General features: G+C 55.9%; 1 protein-coding gene across 1 annotated transcript; it reads right to left on the minus strand.

Moving 5' to 3' along the window:
• Positions 1 to 731: 731 nt before the first annotated feature.
• Positions 732 to 14921, minus strand: DNMT3L (DNA methyltransferase 3 like). Its single transcript, XM_065942098.1, has 11 exons — positions 14753 to 14921; positions 14413 to 14457; positions 13454 to 13533; positions 13267 to 13379; positions 12066 to 12237; positions 10071 to 10158; positions 8874 to 8962; positions 6827 to 6902; positions 6212 to 6351; positions 2666 to 2751; positions 732 to 897 (listed from the first exon to the last, which is right to left on the minus strand). Exons 1-11 carry the CDS (start codon positions 14919 to 14921, stop codon positions 732 to 734), a joined length of 1224 nt encoding a protein of 407 aa, XP_065798170.1.
• Between the last annotated feature and the right edge of the window lie 1845 nt (positions 14922 to 16766).

A 16766-nucleotide genomic window follows, 5' to 3' on the forward strand; every position in this document is an offset into this window, starting at 1 on the left:
GGTTTGGGATGTTTCATGTGCCTCTCACCAGGATGGGTGGTTTTAACCATCACGGCACATGGCAGTTTTGACGGCATCGGCTACATGTAAGAATAACACAGGTGCAGCGGGGGGCTTATAGCCACGTGTCCTGCTTGTCTTACACATATGCCCCACGTCCTACAGGATAAAGTGGTGCTAGTGGTAAAGAACACACCTGAGACATAAGAGACGTGGGTTGGGGAAATCTCTTGGTTTCCCAGGTTTCCCCTGGGTTGGGAAAATCTCTTGAAGAAGTACATGCCAGCTTGCTCTAGTATTCTTGTCTGGAGAAATCCATGGATAGGACAGCCTGGCCGGCTACAGTCCATAGGGTCACAAAGAGTCGGACATGCCTGAGCGACTTAGCACCTAGCACCACACACAAAAACACCAACAAAGGGCCTGTGATGATCGTAATAAATATATTTGTAACTTCTCAACTGAACAGAAATGCTTCCAGCAGCACAAGGTGCATGACAACGTCTGGGTGTCGTCCACCATGAGGCCCCGGGCTTCACCTCCTCCCACCAAAGGTCACAGTGGGGGCAGGACCACCGGATCCAAAGGGTGATGGTGGGTCTTTAGCAACCATGGGAAACCGAAAGTTAAGCAAATAAAATAATAATTTGAAAAGGAAAATAGGGACAATGTAAGGAAAGTTGCCTTTGTTCTAGGAAAAGTCTTTTTTTTTTCACGGTATAATGACTCATTTATAAAGAGGAAGTGAGTTCTGTTGAAAAATATTTGAAATACTCTCTCAGGGGGAGAAAGCAGTTCTTCACCAGGGTGGCCGGACCCTGGGCAGGGGGCTTCATTCGCTGCCTGTCCTGAGCCAATAGGAAGAGTTCCTCCTGGGACACCAGAGCCGAGTGCCTGCTGTGAGGAGAAAGGGACTCGGTGCCCACCCGAGGACCCCACAGGCACCCTGGAAGCCAGGGGGATACAGCCTCGCCAGGCTCCCCGAGGCCTCTGAGATAAACACGCTTATAAGAGCCCCCACCCTCTGTGAGTGTTTCACCCAGTCAGGGGAGGTGATAGGTGTGTCCTGGGCAGTAGAGGACAACGGCCCCCTCACCTCCCACCTCCCCCAGGGAGGAGCCCGTCCCTGGAGACGGGGGCACACAGGGCTCCCAAGGACAGACTATGGCCCAGCTCAGCAGGTCCCACTTTGCACGCGGAGAGGCCACCACAGAGCAGACACACAGAGGCGGGAGGGTGGACTCGTGGGCAAGGCCGGTCCAACAGCATCCCACGGCCTCCCCGTGGGCTCGACTGCACCCGAGCTGATCATGGCCACCTGCAGGCCCTGGACTGCCTGGTCAGAGGCCACGCAGCAGGGACCCTGCTCACCATGTGATGCAACCCAAGGACTCAAGGCTGCCGGATGTGGCGCTGGGCACCTCACTGGACTTGGGGAACATTTTCCAGCTCACTTTGGGGGTGAAGGCCACCCCAGCTCGCCCTCTCCATCTTGGCTCCATAGTCCAAGGGAGTCTGGGACTGTCCAGAGGCAGCTGCTCGTCACCTGGGCAGAGAGGTCCCTACGTCCAGTGAGGCAGGTCTCGCTCACTACTGAGGCAGCGCGGGTCTAAGAGGAAGCACCTGCTGTGTTTCTGGGGCCCAGGTGTGCCCCCAGGCCCCACCACCTCCCTCCAGGGGCCAGAAGTGGGGGGAGATGCCATAGATGAGTCTGGGTGACACTCGAGTCTTCAAAAAAACAGTGTTTTAGGAACCTGCTCCACCTTGCTGCCCACCTCCCTCCACTACGGTCCTGGGTGGGGGCCTGGCGGCCACCACAATGTAAACATAGAGAAGGCTGGCATGGGAGGTGGCAAAGAGAAGTTTCCAGAAACTGTCAGGAGGAGGGCACATGACTTACTGCCCTGGAAGATGCAGGCAAGACAAGGGCAAAGGCCAGAGGCATGAGGTTTGGGGGAGGAGATGGCCTTCTCCTCTAGGGCCCTGGGGGGGGGGCATGTGGCAGGGTCAGGAGGGGAGGGCAGTGTCCCCGGAGCAGTGGGGTGGCTGGGCCAGGGCTAGGGGTGTGCAGGGGCAGCGAGGGGGTGTTCCTGCGGATCAACAGTACTGAGAGTGTTCTGGGAGCAGAGAGGGGGCTGTGTGTGTCTTCATGAGCACGTGTGTGTGTGTGTGTGCATGTGCATGTGTGTGAAGGCCCTAGGCAGACCTGTTTGAGGAGCTAGAAGAAGCTCAGTGTGGCCCAAAAGTGCATGGCGAAACATGAGTGAGAATGTGGGTCTGAGTGAGTATGTGCTCTGTGTGTGTATGATGAGTGTGAGCTTATGAGAGACTGGGTGAGTTCGTGTGGGGTTGGGGGTGTGCAGGGTGAGGCAGGTGCCTGGAGCTTGGGGACAGGGGACTGGGGCACACACGCCGGGTGGCTCACGTCCAGGAGTTCGCCCAGAGGTGAATTGCTCAGAAAGGACCAGTGTGAAAGCAGGGAGGAGGGCCCTGAAGTGGAAAGGCGGCCCGCTGGCCTTGAGCTTGTCCAGAACTTGTGGGGTGCCCCAAGGTGGCCACAGAGGCTGCCTGGGCACGGCTCCCTCAGCCACCCTGGGTTCCCTGGTGATGGGCCCAAGCCGGTGTGCTTCAAGGCCTCCAGGGCCCTGGTTGTACACAGGGATACCTCTTCACAGCAGGGATGTTGCTCCACACATGCACGGCGTTCTGGACAGTCCTGCCACGGACATCCTGGATGGTCACCGGGTCAGTCTGAGGGATGAGAACACGGGCTATAAGCTGGGGGCACCCACAGGCCTCAGCCACCGCGGGCAGCCTGTCAGCCCAGAGCACAGTCCGCAGCCCTCCTGGACGGAAGCTGTCTCCCATTCGACACTGTTCCCATGGCACGTCTGTTTTCTTATCAATCACCTTATAAGGATAAAACTGAGTTACTATTTTAGACCTTTTAACTGGCAGATTTTTCATTTCCAAAGGTCACATGCCCAGGGACTCCCCGTCTGCTCCACAGCAGAGGTGGATTCCGTGAAGGACAAAGAATTCCTTGATCTTTGAGCCAAGAGCTGTGTCATCTCCGGCAGATAAGAAGCTTTGCGGGCAAACAGCAGACTTCCAGAAGGGCTGATGCCTTTCGATCCAAGGGAGCACCTGGATCCTGGGGCCACAGTCTCCCTAGAAAGGTCAGGGGAGGAGGGGCTGGGGGAACCATGGCAGGAGAAACGGGGCCTCGAGACCATCCAATTCCTGGCACGCGACAAGGCGGCCTGGACTCCACCTCCCCAGACTCAGAGTGGGGGTGGCAGAACCATTCTGGGCATGTCGGCCTCCTGCCGTGTCTACACCCCTGGCGGGGAGGAGAGCTCACAGCTGGATGTACCATCACGTACGGGGCAGAGACAGGCAGGCTTGTGTTTGGCACGTCTAGTTGTTCCCTGCCATCAGCAGAAATGTGAATCCACAGCAAAGTGGGCGCAGTCACAGGACACACGGTGAGTTCTCTTTCCCGCCTGCTTTCCATTCAGGACTGATTCCAAGCGACCAAATGTGCTCACTAAACGGTCAAGAGCCAGCATCTTTGCTGTCCTCCACGTCTGCTGACAGCTGCTGCCCAGGTTTGGAGACTGGCTTTGGCTGGACTCAGGATCACATATTCATAGACTTTTCAATAATCAGAGAATCTTACAAGCCTTGTCCTGACTGCTCGTATGTGGTTAACAGGGGTGCCAGTATTTAAAAATTCCAGGCTCCCTAAAAAGGAGAAATAACCACAGACGGCGGAAGAAGGTAAGAGAATCATGAGGACACTTTTCTCAACCCTATGAAAATGATTTTAAATTTTACTTAAATGGGTGGCATTCTGGGAAAACATAACTTACCAAAGTGATCTCAGAAAAGATTGAAAATCTTAACAGATTAGTTTCTACATTAGAATTGCTCCCATTTAAAACCTGTGCAACAATGACCAATCCAGACAATTTCACCGTTGTCAAATCATTAAATATTTTTACAAAGCAAGCTTAACATTGGCATCCAAGCCAATAAAAATAGCACAAAGCCAATAAAAACCTCACACGCACCTCTCTTGCGCTTGTCAAAGCAAAGATCCTACATAAAAATGTTGTTCACCAGAATTCAGCGATCCGTCAAAAGAGCCGCACACACAGCTAAGTGGGTGAGTTCAGGAACGCAAGGACAGTTGACTACTAGAAAATCTATTAGCATACTCTATTGTATAAAGGGCTTCCCCAGTGGCTCAGACAGTGCAGAATCTGCCTGCAATTCGAGAGACCCAGGTTTGATCCCTGGGTCTGGAAGATCCCCTGGAGAAGGAAATGACAACCCACTCTAGAAGGCTTGCCTGGAAAATCCCATGGACCGAGGAGCCTGGCAGGCTACGGTCCATGGGGTCGCAAAGAGTCGGACACAACTGAGTGACTAACACTTTCACAACAAATCTAAAGAATAAATTTAACTATCTCCATGAACATTAAGAAGAACATTTGACAGAATCCAACAATTATTCTTAATTAAAATGGATCAGAGGGTGGGATGTTTTGAAAGAACAGCATGTATATTGTCTATGGTGAAACAGACCACCAGCCCAGGTGGGATGCATGAGTCAAGTGCTCGGGCCTGGTGCACTGGGAGGACCCTGAGGAGTCGGGTGGAGAGGGAGGTGGGAGGGGGGATCGGGATGGGGAATACGTGTAACTATATGGCTGATTCATGTCAATGTATGACAAAACCCACTTAAATGTTGTGAAGTGATTGGCCTCCAACTAATAAAATAATATTAAAAAAAAATAATAATAAAATAAAATGGATCAGAGAAGTAGAAGTCAAGGGAAATGACTAGAAATTTCCTTAACATAGTGCAATTTATCAACTGTGACCTCAAAATCAGCATCAGCCTAGGAGAGAAACACTGGGAACATTTCCGTGACAGTCAGGAGCCAGGCAGGCATGTCCCGCCCCTACTGTGATCCAATGTGAGACCAGAGAAATTCGAGAACGGCGAAATTCGAGGTACAAAATCGGAAAGAAAAAACTGTCACAGCTTGCAGATAATCTGCTCAAACACCTAGGAAATCTACCTGAATCAACTGCAAACGACTGTCATCCACAAAGTAGTCCAATAAGGTGACGGGAGCTAAATTAGTCTAGACAGATCAATAGTTTCTTGAATACAAATCAAAACCAGTAAGATACAGAATGGAAAAATCCCAACTGCATAGGAGGGAAGAAGAGCAGAAGGACACTTGGGGCCACGGAAGGAAGGCAGAGGGCTGGGGACACCCTGTGGGCGGGCAGGGGAAAGAGCAACTCTGCCGTCAGAGGGGCTATGCAGACATCCTGGGGTGGAGGGCAGCATCTCTGAAAACGGCACATGGATCCCGCAACCTCTCTTCCCGAATCCACCCCACAGACATCCCCCCTCATATCCCTGCCTCGTAGCAATGTTTTTAAGAGCAAGAGATTAGAAACCACCCAACTGGGTGTTCACGGAAACAGGTTGAAGGAAATTTTTATGTCTATATAAATAGAACAAAACAACAACACATAAATTAAAGAAGGAGAAAGGCACTTTTCCAACAGAAGGATTTCCAGGGTAACAGTGAGTGAGAAAAGCCTGTGGGCAGATTTGCAAGTTTGTGGAGAAGTCCTGGAGGTGACAGGGACCTAAAGACAAATGCAGTGGGAGTGGTGGGAGAGGGGCGGCCAGGAGGTCTTTGCTGTCAATTTATAAACACCAGAACACAGCAGGGGGATGTCCTGAGATGAGGGGACACCCGGCATGGCCTGGGGCTGCCCTGTGTTGGGGGGCGAAGCGAGCTGGGAGAGATGGGCCGGGTCAGGCCTGGACAGAGGGTCACTGAGTTCAGAAGTGGCCTTTAGGCCAGGACTTGGGCCTGAGGACAAAAAGAGCAAGGCTGCTGGTTCCCCAGGATGGGTGTGAGTGTGAGTGTGTGTGCACACGTGTGTGCACGCGTGTGTGCAGATGGAGCTGGATGGGGGGAGAAAGATGTGACCCCCAGGGGCAGCTTCCTGAATCCAGAGCAAAGCATCGAGAAGGCAGCGCTGGGGCCTCAGTGTACGACAGCCCTCGTGGGCCCCGTGAATTCTGAAAACCCAGTCGTCAGGGCCGGGACCTAAGTGGTGCTCCTGCCAAGGGGCCACAGTGTCCCCTGGAGAGGCCCCGACCTGCACGCACCTCCAGGAAGCGAGTGGCCACATCCAGGTCCTCCTCCGTCAGCACCAGGTTGTCCACGAACATCCAGAAGAAGGGCTGGGGGCTGCCGGGCGGGGGCCTCGCGTACTGCAGGATGCGGTGGAACTGGTACACGTACCACCCTGGGGAGGGGCCTCCAGGTGAGTCTGGGCTCCACCCACAGGGAGGGGCCTGGGACAGGGGGGCGGGGCTCCGGTGGGAGCAGGGAGGGGAGGCCTCAGCTGCCTGTAGCTGCTTGGAGGGCACAGATGTGCCTGACGCTAAGACAGCGCAGGAGAGTGGCTGGTAACGCCCCTGCGGGACACGCAGCCCAGCAGACGGGGTGGGAGGGGCGCCAGGCCGCCCTGGGGTGACAGACCCGCTCATGTTGAGGTTACGGTGGTGGCTTCACAGGGTGCACACTTCAAGACCCACCAGGACGTGCTCACTGAATACGGACACTGACACAGGTCTCTGATGCCCAGTAAAGCTGTTTTTTTTTTTTTTTTTTTTTTTTTTAAGTTGCAGACAATTTGCAATTCCTGCCCTCCCTGAAGAGTGCTAGGGGTGTGTGGGGGCCAAGAGGCCCTGGAGTCCCCACAGATGGCGGTTTCTTACCAGGGGGATGGTCGCAGGTGTGGCCAAGGGCAGGCGTGGAGCCATAGGTGAGGTCGAAGGGGCCCCACTCGTCTACCTGCAGGAGGACAGGGGAGACTCAGGAGGGCAGCGTGGTCCCCGGGTCGGGCACCTCGTTCATCTAATCATGTGATTCAGGCTGACCCTCACGGAAGGGGTGGCGGGGCAGTGAAACCCACTGGGTCAGACCCACCTCTGTAAGTCAGGGGGTGCGGGAAACCTCACTTCCTTCATCTGGAGGAGGCAGCCTGGGAATCTGAGCATCATGATTCCTTTGTGCCCTCAAAGACCCTCCCGGGAGGTTGACACATGGGCCCCCCAGATTCATGCGTATTTCCTGTGTTGCTGGAAAATACACATCGAGCCCCTGATGGGTCAGTGGACAGCGGGAGCATGAACTGCTCCTGCCCCTGCGGCAACACGCCCACTCCAAGGCCCCCAACCCCTCCTGAATGGAGGACGTGCTCTCACCACCAGGGGCCCGAGTGCCCCTCCCACGTGACCCAGGGCCCCAGTTAGAGACACTGGCCCAAGTTATTCTTAAAAAGAAAATAAATGAGACCCGAACACTGGATGCCTGGTTCTGTGACAGCAACCCATCCAGAGCAGACTTGGCTTCCCTGGACCCTCACCAAACCAGGGGACAGAAGCCTGCACCAGACGCCAGCTCCCCACCTCGCAACCTCACATGCCCTGTTGCAGCCAGCCCTGCCTCTGCTCCTGCCCCTGCCAAGTGCACTACTGCAGGCTGCAGACTGAGATGAGCACAGAGGGGTGTCTGGATGGGGAGGAGGCAAGGGGGCTAGGAGAGGTGAGCTTGAGCTGGGGGGCCAGGGTCTGCAGGCTGGTGGCTGCTGTGACAACCCAAGAAACGCCGTGAAGGAAGCAAGGTCTTACAGGGACACCCTGATCTCCCCAAGAATCTGCCAGCAAGCACTCTGAATCCCCTGAGACCCACAGAGATGGACAGCCAGATGTGGCCGTGCAGACATGGGAGTGGGTGGCAGCCAGATGCCCCTTCTCCAGGGTAGTGGCAGTGCAGGAAGGCCTGGGTCACGAGCCCCATGAAAAGGACTGGACACTGGCGGAACCGAGCGATGACAACACACATGGGCATCGCTGTCACCACGGAGACTCAGAGCTCATCATGGGACGGGTCTAGACCCTCCACTGCACCAGCAAGAGCCCCTCCACATCTGCTCTGTTCTGCAGCTCCGCAGTGTGAGGGGAGAGGCCTCGTATCACTGTCCAGCCCTGCCTGGACCATCCTGCCCTTCAAGGGAGGACCCCGCCTGGGGAACCTAGGACGAGTGTGATGACCAGAAATGCCCCAGAAACGCTCCCTGGTGGGACATCTGATGGGGCCAGTGGGGCAAGAAGACACTGTTCTGGGCTTCAAGGCAGGGCAGACCCCAGGGGGATGGACCGGTGGTGGGGGAGTCTCCACGCTCAGCCAGAGAGGAGGGCTGGCCCCTGGACACACCCTTGGGTCAGGCCAGGATGGGAGGGGAGTGTGGAATGGAGCTGCAAGGCTCTGGCTGGCACCCCGGGGGCAGAGTGGACTCTCGACGCTGGCCGTTACCTTGCTGCCGCGTGCAATGGCCAGCGCTCCAGCCTTTCAGGCCCTGTGCCTGGGGTAGGGCTGGGCTCCAGGGATGATGGGCTTTAATCCTGATGTGGGGGGCTGTGTGGGCCTCGGGCGAGGGCCCAGGTCCTCCTGTAGAGGCCTCCGGAGGAGGCTTCCCGTCCCTTTCCCACCCCAGGATGCTCTTGACCGAGTTGGCTGAGTCACTTTTAGGCCCTCCCTCCCAGGCCATGTTCAGGACAGCAGGAACAGGCAGTGTGGGGGCCACAAAGATGCCCCTCTCACCTCCCCCATTGTGGGGGCGATCTCCGTGAGACCCCACCCCAGGTCGGCCCTGCAGGGGGCAGAGCATGGGCTGCGCCTCCCCCTCTCTCTGCCTGGTCTCCTGTCCCCTTCCCCCCAGTCTGCTCTCACCAGGGGCCTGGAGGAGCCTGCAGTACTTACATCCCTCCTCACTACGTTGGTGACGTCATCCAAATGTTTCAATCTTCCCGGCTTAGAACCATCTTCCAAAAAGCCCAGACTCGTCAGCTCTGGGTGGGGAGCCGAGAGGACACAGAAAGTTGGCACTGGGTTTTGACCCGACGTGGAATCAAAGGCCAACAGCTGATCAGAAAGTAAGGCTATCATATGGAGAGCAGACTTTATCTTTCCAGCGACATGACGGGGTGAGCAATCACTGATTTCAGAAAGTCAAGCCACACGTTGCAAAACCAGTGCTCCAGGCTGCACCACTCTCTGGGTTAGGAGACCGCTGGCTGGTGGCGATGCATGCTGACGTCACCCGGTCAGGCTGGGTGACAGGGCTGGCTACAGGAGAGTATGCAGCCGAGGCACTGCAAGACGAGCCCAGAAAGGATCTTGCAAATTCAGTAACGCACTGTCTGGGCAGGGACTGGAAGGCTGAGTGGCCGTGGGCTGTGACTCCTGGGTTCCTTCAGGGGAGGCCATGCCCACTCTGTGTGTCTCGGCCCCCAGATCCTTAACACGAATGTGCACGGGGCCACTGTGATCACACTACCTGGCACTTGGCTAGCACCAGGAGCAGGGCAGAGGGCCCCATTCCACTTGGCCAGAGACCGATTCCTCTTACATCTGCTGGGCCCACAAGAATCCACGGGATTTCCAAAGGTACCAGCAGGTGGGGGTCTGCTTGGGGCTTGCAAGGGCAGAACACCCAGGCAGCCTGTGACTGCCTGGGTGATAGGGGCGTCTGGGAAGAGACGGAGGGTGCAGTGAGCCTGGCAACGGTTGGGGCAGGTAAGGGGGCCAGGTGTGTGGAGGTGTGTGAGGCTCAGGGGCTCTGGGCAGGGCTGTCCTAGCAGAGAACTGGCCCCACGGCCCTCACTGTGGCATTTCACACCCACCGTCTTGCTACGTGAATTTTCTTTCCAAGGCAGCCCAGCTAAAGGAAGGAGTCCCAGGGGTTCCTGCACAGCACCCCCCCCACACACACCTCACCTCCTGGAAATGGCCCTCAGGCTGTCCTCTTGCCCTGTCCCTGGTCCCAGACATGCAGTGAATGTGATGCTGGGGACCTTCGCACCCCCCACCCTCATGCACACACCCTGGGGCCCCTGTGGGTCTCGCTCCAAGCAGACCCCTCTTCTAGCATGAGTCCTCAGGTGTCACTGCACCCACCTTTCTTGATGTTCCCAAAAAGGGACAGCACCCGGATGGGCTCTCTCTTCCACACAGGCACAGTTTTGTACATCTCAAGGGGACTCTCCTGTTTATTAAAAAAAAAACACCCAGAACATTCTGATGACTACCTAGTCGTAGAGCCCATGAATGTCAAGACAAGTTCTTTCTGGCCTTGCACACCTGCTGAGGGGGCTGGCCCTGCCTTGATCGCACTGACCCCCAGGCCTTCATGAAGATCTGGCCCATCCCCTAGGCTGAGGGTCTTGCCCTCCCCCACCAGCCACATCTCCAGCAAAGGGGAGGCAGGTGTTCGGGACTTCATTGCTTGTGAGAGGAGATAACTCTATCCCTAGAGAAACCACTTCCCTGTATTTCTTGGCAAGAGTCTCTGACCTGGGGCATTCTGAATGCCCATAGCCATAGGAAACAACAGGTCCCTCTCCATCCCCTCTACAGGCTCTGAACCCAGGCCCCAAGTCACCCGGCACCACTCGTGAAGGCTACCAGCACAAGGCCTCTCCCAGGCCAGGCCTGAGCCAGCACCTGTCTCTGCGTGAAGGGGCTGGGCTGAGGACAGGAGCCGAGAAGGCGTCCGGTAACACCCACCCCCCCATGCATGGCACCGGCTGGCAGAGATGCGGTGGATCTATCCACGGAACAAGCACTCCTGAGCCCCCGACCCCCAGGAGGCTTCCTGGCCTCCTATGAGCATGACATCGAGCTGTGAATGGAAGACCAGGCCTGGGCAGGAAGTGCTGTCTGCAAACAGTGGAGGGTGGGGGTCCCAGGAGACCCTGAGCCCAGGACTGGAGCAGGTGGACTGCACCCAATGCAGGCAAAAAGTGAAGCAGAGGGAGAGGGCAGGTGGTCCTGGGCTTCCTGGGGGCATGGGGAGGGCAGGGTATATCCAGTGTAAGTGCAGCCCTGACAGACACTTGGGGACACACGTCCTGGTTCCCCGTGGCAGCTGCAGGAGCCTTGCCTCCTTCCCCTACTCCCCTGGGGCAGTAACCGAGGTTCAGAGCATCTACCCCTTTTCCCTTGGATGAGAAACCCCTCCTGCAGTTTGCTGGCTCGGGGTCTTTTACACAGAGATGGGTGGCTTCTGCCACAAGATGGACCTGAAGAAGGCTCTACTGGGAGGGCAGGCGCCTAGTTTAGAAAAGCACCTTGAAGGCTGCTCCATCCAGGGTCAGGGAGCACAGGGCGGTGGGGCCACCACATGCCCCCATGGTTGGCCCAGCAATGCCGGGTGGGCAGCGACTCCCCAGAACTGGCCAGCCTTGAACAGCAGAGAAGGAACCTGAGGCTCCAGGCTGTCCCAGTCAGTGCCCACCCTGCCCCCTCACTCAGTCCCCACACCCCCACCCTCCTGTGTCTCTATCCCACTCCTTCCTGTTAGATGACACCAATCACTGCATTTCATGTCACCCTAATCCAGGATGACCTCACCTCGAGATCCTTCTCTAAACTACATCTGCAAAGACCTTATTTCCAAAGTAGGTCACATTCACAGGTACCAGGAGTTAGGACTTGGGTGTACCTTTGAGGATCAGAGCTCAAACTACTGTGATGAATCCACCCTACTGGGATGAACCCACACTCCTGCCTGGCTCATGGCCCTGACTTTGATCCCAGAGAGGACCCACATCTGTGCCAGCTGTCTGGGCTGGACTAGGAGATCCTGCTCAGGCGTTTGTTCCCACTTGCCGAGCTCAGAGGCCCACATTTGCTGGGCCCTCTCCTACAAATGCCTGGCTCCCAGGCTTGGGAGAAACAAAGCTGCTGTGCTGAAGGGATCTGTGGAAGACAGACACCTAGCGGACACTGCTGTCAAAGAGGAAGGTGAGAAAAGTACATTTGCTCAAAAGCCTTTAACTTCATCACATAAGCAGAGCGGATGGGTGTTTTGCAACCAGTCAACAGAGGAAACGAGCCAAGTTAGGGCTGGCCGTTTGCCCGTTCTGTCCTCCAGCCCCAACTGCCACTCACCGCCTCCCGGTCATAGAAGGCCTTCAGCCCTGACCGCCACTTCCTCCGCCTCTGCAGCAGCCCGCTCCGGGGGAAGGGCAAGCAAAGGAAGCAGACCCAGTTGCTCATGGCGTGAACCTTCTCCGAGGTCCCGGGGCCAACCAGGGTGTCAACGCACTCGAAACAGTAGCATCTGGAGTCAAACAGAAAACCACAGCGGCAGAAATGACGATGCCTCGTCACCAGGTGAAACCCCGGTGGTCCAGCAGGCAGCAGAGAGCCTGCTCCTTGTTCTGGAGTGAGTGAAAAGACAGGTGGAGAGACAAAGCCAGCAGGGCGAGGAGGCAAGGCTGTGGCTGAGGGAGGGTGTCAGTCCCTCTCAGGCACCTAGAGCCACAGGGCCCCAGTCATCTGCAGAGGACTAGGGAACCTGTGGACTGTGGCAGATTTTCAAGACTCCCCCAAGGCAGCTGTCCTCCTCCTCCCAACTTTAGCATCTAAGAAAGCAGGTGAGATCTCCCCATGAACTCAAGTGCAGAAGCACCCACTGAGGGGACAGGGGCACAGGTTTGGGGTGGGGAGCTGCAAATACAAGGATGGCCCAGAGGGGCTGGAGGGAGGGACTGCAAGGAAAGCTCAGGTGGGCACACAGTAGGGAAGAATGAAGGCACCCGCTTGACCCTGGCCATGAGGGTGTCCTGTCACTGTCCTACTTAACCATCGAGGGAGCAGCTGTGCCTGGGTGATAAAAACAGAAAAATCACAAGCACACAGCTTCTGACACCCCTTCCCATAGGTCAAGCGTACATGCTTGCTAAGTCACTTTGGTCGTGTCTGACTCTTTGTGACCCCACAGATCATAGCCTGCCAGGCTCCTCTGTGTGTGGGATTCTCCAGGCAAGTATTCTGGAGTGAGTTGCCATTCCCTTCTCCAGGGGATCTTCCCCACCCAGGGATCGAACCAGCATCTCTTACTTCTCTTTCACAGGCAGGCTCTTTACTACTGGTGCCACCTGGGAAGCCCCTCCCCATAGGTCAAGGCTTTTCAGCAAATGAAATACTTGAGATGGAAATTGAAAGCTTTGGAGAAAGTCATCCTTTGGGGAGGGGGGTGGGAAAGTCCCTTGCACTCCAGGATGCAGAGCCCAGAAGGATGGGCGTTCCCCAGGTTTATGGGCAACAGTCCTTCAAAACTCCGCATCCCCAGCTCCCCTGGCCTCACCGGGTGCAGTCGGGATTCTCGCAGATGAGTAGCGTCTCCCCGGCGCAGCAGATGGAGCAGTAGGACTGGTACCCGTCATCGTCATACAGGAAGAGGCACTCCAGGAACTTGTCCTTGGCGAGGGCAAAGCCAGGCTGCTCACTCTGCCCTGAGGCCGCCAGGAAGCCACCCTCACCTCCCTGCTTACCTTGCAGGGAGCACACATCCCCCCTTCAAACAGAGGGTGCTGTGTGTGCACCTGGAGACTTCCACAGCAGATACACACATCTGAGGCAGAAACCCACAGTCAACATGCGTCATGACTCCTTCAGACAGAGCAACAGACTTAGCAACAACAGAAAAAGTGCAAGACCTGTACACTGAAAACCGCAAACTGCTCTTGAAAGAAAGTTCAAACAGATGGAAGGGCAACCCATGTTTGTGGATCAGAAGACTAATGAGTGTTAAAATGCTGTGTGTCCTCAGTCACTCAATCACGTCTGACTCTTTGCGACCCCACAGACTGTAGCCCACCAGGCTCCTCTGTCCGTGGGATTTCCCAGGCAAGAATACTGGAGTGGGTTGCCATTTCCTTCTCCGGGGGATCTTCCCGACCCACAGATCAAACCCACATCTCCTGCATTAGCAGGCAGATTCTTTACCACTGAGCTACCAGGGAAGCCCATTAAAATGGCAAGCCTCCCCAAATTGGTCTACAGATCTCTCTCAAAATTCCAGCTGGTTTTTTTTTTTTTCCTTTTCTTTTTTTCAGAAATTGCTAACCTGATCCAAAAATGCATGTGTAAATGCAGGGGATCCAGGCTAGGCAAACCCATAGGGAAAAAAAGTAGATTCGTGGTTGCCTAGAGGTGAAAGAGGGGAGGGATGAGGAAGGAGTTACTGTGGGTACCAGTTTCTTGTGCAGGTAATGAAAATGCCCTAAAATTAGATTGTAGTGGTGGCAGCACATTATGTATGATTATACTAAAAGACACTGAAGTGTACACCTTCAAGGATGGGTCAGGGTCTTTAGGGCAGGTGGAGGGGATACAAGCTGGGCACCAGCGGTATCCACTGCCCTCCTCCAGGGATGGACAACTGAGTGAGGCTGCAAGCCTTCTTGATCGGGCTGACATCCCTTGGCCTGGGTGGGTAAGTGATGCTCACCTTCTATATCTCGCTGGTTGACCTTGACTTCGTATGCAATAAGATCTGGAAAAGAAAGATGACTCTGCCTGTCTCCTACATCACACAGGTCAAGAGACAAGCCTCAGAGTCGATCTTTTGAAGTCACAGGACCCAGAGGGCCAGCACCACCCTCCCTCCTCTGCCTTTCACCTTGACATTTAAACATCCCAGCTGGTCGCTGGGATGGGGGAGGCTTGGAGTGGGGCCCTCCTGCTCCTGAGTGAGGCGTGGTTTTTCCAGAAACTGGGAACCCTGGACAGTGCTCAGGCCTGGAGCTGGCATCCCAAGCAATGGGCCCAGTACTCAAATGAACCCTCACCTCTGCGGGGCCCAGGTGATGGTGGGGATGACAGTTCGCTGGAACCCACTAGAATGATGTCTGGACTGTGCTCTGCCTCTGGGTCCAGGACTAGGGTAGCGGCCAAGGGGACACCAACCAGGAGACAGGACAGACAGCGAGAGCGAGAAGGTGCCCCATCAGCCTCCATCTCGGAGACTCGGGGTCCTTGTTCAGCCCCGACCCGCCTCCCACAGTGACACTCACCCCTCCCAACCCAGGGCGGGGATGGTGTTGAGGGGCAGGAATGCTGGTAGTGAGTGCCAGCCTCACAGGGGAATTCAGGTGGGCCCAGCAGGTGGGCCACTTGGGCCTCACAGGGCCCGAGGCTCTCCGTGGCACCTCCTACATCTGCATCCCCCCAGCTGTGGGCCCCTCAGCCACCCCATGTTCCTGTCACCCCAGGGTCTCCCAGACGCCACCCAGCCTTGGTCTCTCCCAAGAACCCTTGAAGGCAGGGGGGGTCCTGAGAAGAAGAAAGGGCCTCACGGATTTCACAGGGCGGGGGCCATTGCTCCCCATCCAGCGGCAAGGCTGAGTCAGGGTCCGAGCCATCCAGGGTCTCCAGGTTCAGGGTCCCGCGGGGGGAGAGGGCCATGGAATCTAGGAAAGGACCTTTTCCAGAATCAGTAGGAAACCAGGGTGCTGGACTCGCAGCAGGGCACGCAGTGGGGTGGGGGCACGCAGGAGGACGTATGGATGGGGGCAGGGGAGAGCGGGGACCCCTCAGTGCCACTGGGTGTTGGGTAGAAGGGTGGAGGGCTCCTGTGGGGGTGCTCCTGCTGGGTGGGGCATTAGGGAGTCCCGGGATGGGGAGGAGGAGGGGGAGGAGAGTCCTCACAGTGGGGAGGGATGAGAAGACCCGTGGGGGGGGGAAGGTTCAGGGGCGGAGTGACCAGGCTCAGTGATGGGGCCTGAGTGCGGGGGTGGGGGACTCAGGGGCGGGGCTTAGGGCTTTCAGGATTCTTGGCTGGGGGCGGGCGCAGGGGGGCAGGACAGGCTGGGAGGGAGTTCAGTGGGGTCTAGGGATCTAAGGGGGTCGTGCCTAATGAGGGCGAAGGTTCTGGGTGGGATGAATGGGAGTGGGGCGTTTGCCGCGGTGGGAGGGGCCAAGGGACCATGAGTGGGAGGAAGCTCAGTTGGCCTGGGGAGGGCTCATGGCTCCCTCCTTTCAGCTTGGGTGTGGTCTGGGTGGCCTGACTTTCCTGTGTAAAGCTCAATGAGTGCTTTCCTGGCGGTCCAGGGGCCCAGGCTGTATCCCTAGTCAGGGAACTAGATCCCACATGCCCCAACTAAGACCTGGTGTAGCCAAATAAATAAATAAATTATATATATATATATACACTTTTAAAAGCTCAGGAGGATGTCTGGCAGTAGCTCTGCAGTGAGAAACCTACCAAGGTCAAGGTCGACAGCACAGTGGTCAGTGGAGTGGACAGTTCTGCTCCTGATGGGGTGAGACGAGGATGGGGTGTCACCTCTATGGGCTCCCTCCCCACCTGTGACTCAGCCTCCACCCGTGAGAAAAGCACCGGAAGATTCCAGGAGCGGGACAGCCTGCAACGTACCTGCCTGGGACTCTTCACAACTGCTCATCAGAAAAAAATCCGAGAAACTGTCACACCCAAGAGGAGCCTAAGGAGGCATGACGATTAGACTAAATGCAACAGAAAAACGACATTAGAGGAAAACCAAGGGCATCTAGTAAACTATGGCTCATTAGCTTCCAGAATATTGTATCAGTAGTGATTGACTAATTGTTACAATGTATCACACTGAAGCAAGATGTTGATCACAGGGGTATGGGTTTGCAGGAGCTTGGTCCTAGCTTCAGAGATTTTCTGTAGATACAAAGCATTCTAAAATACTTTCTTTTTTAACCACACTGTATTATTACTGACTAAACTCCCCAGGTGGCTCAGAGGTAAAGAATCCCCTGCCAGGGCAGAAAATGAGAGTTTAATCCCTGAGTAGGGAAAATCCCCTTGAGAAGGAA

This window comes from Muntiacus reevesi, chromosome 8 (genome assembly GCF_963930625.1).
Source record: "Muntiacus reevesi chromosome 8, mMunRee1.1, whole genome shotgun sequence".
Classification (NCBI taxonomy): Eukaryota; Metazoa; Chordata; class Mammalia; order Artiodactyla; family Cervidae; genus Muntiacus; species Muntiacus reevesi.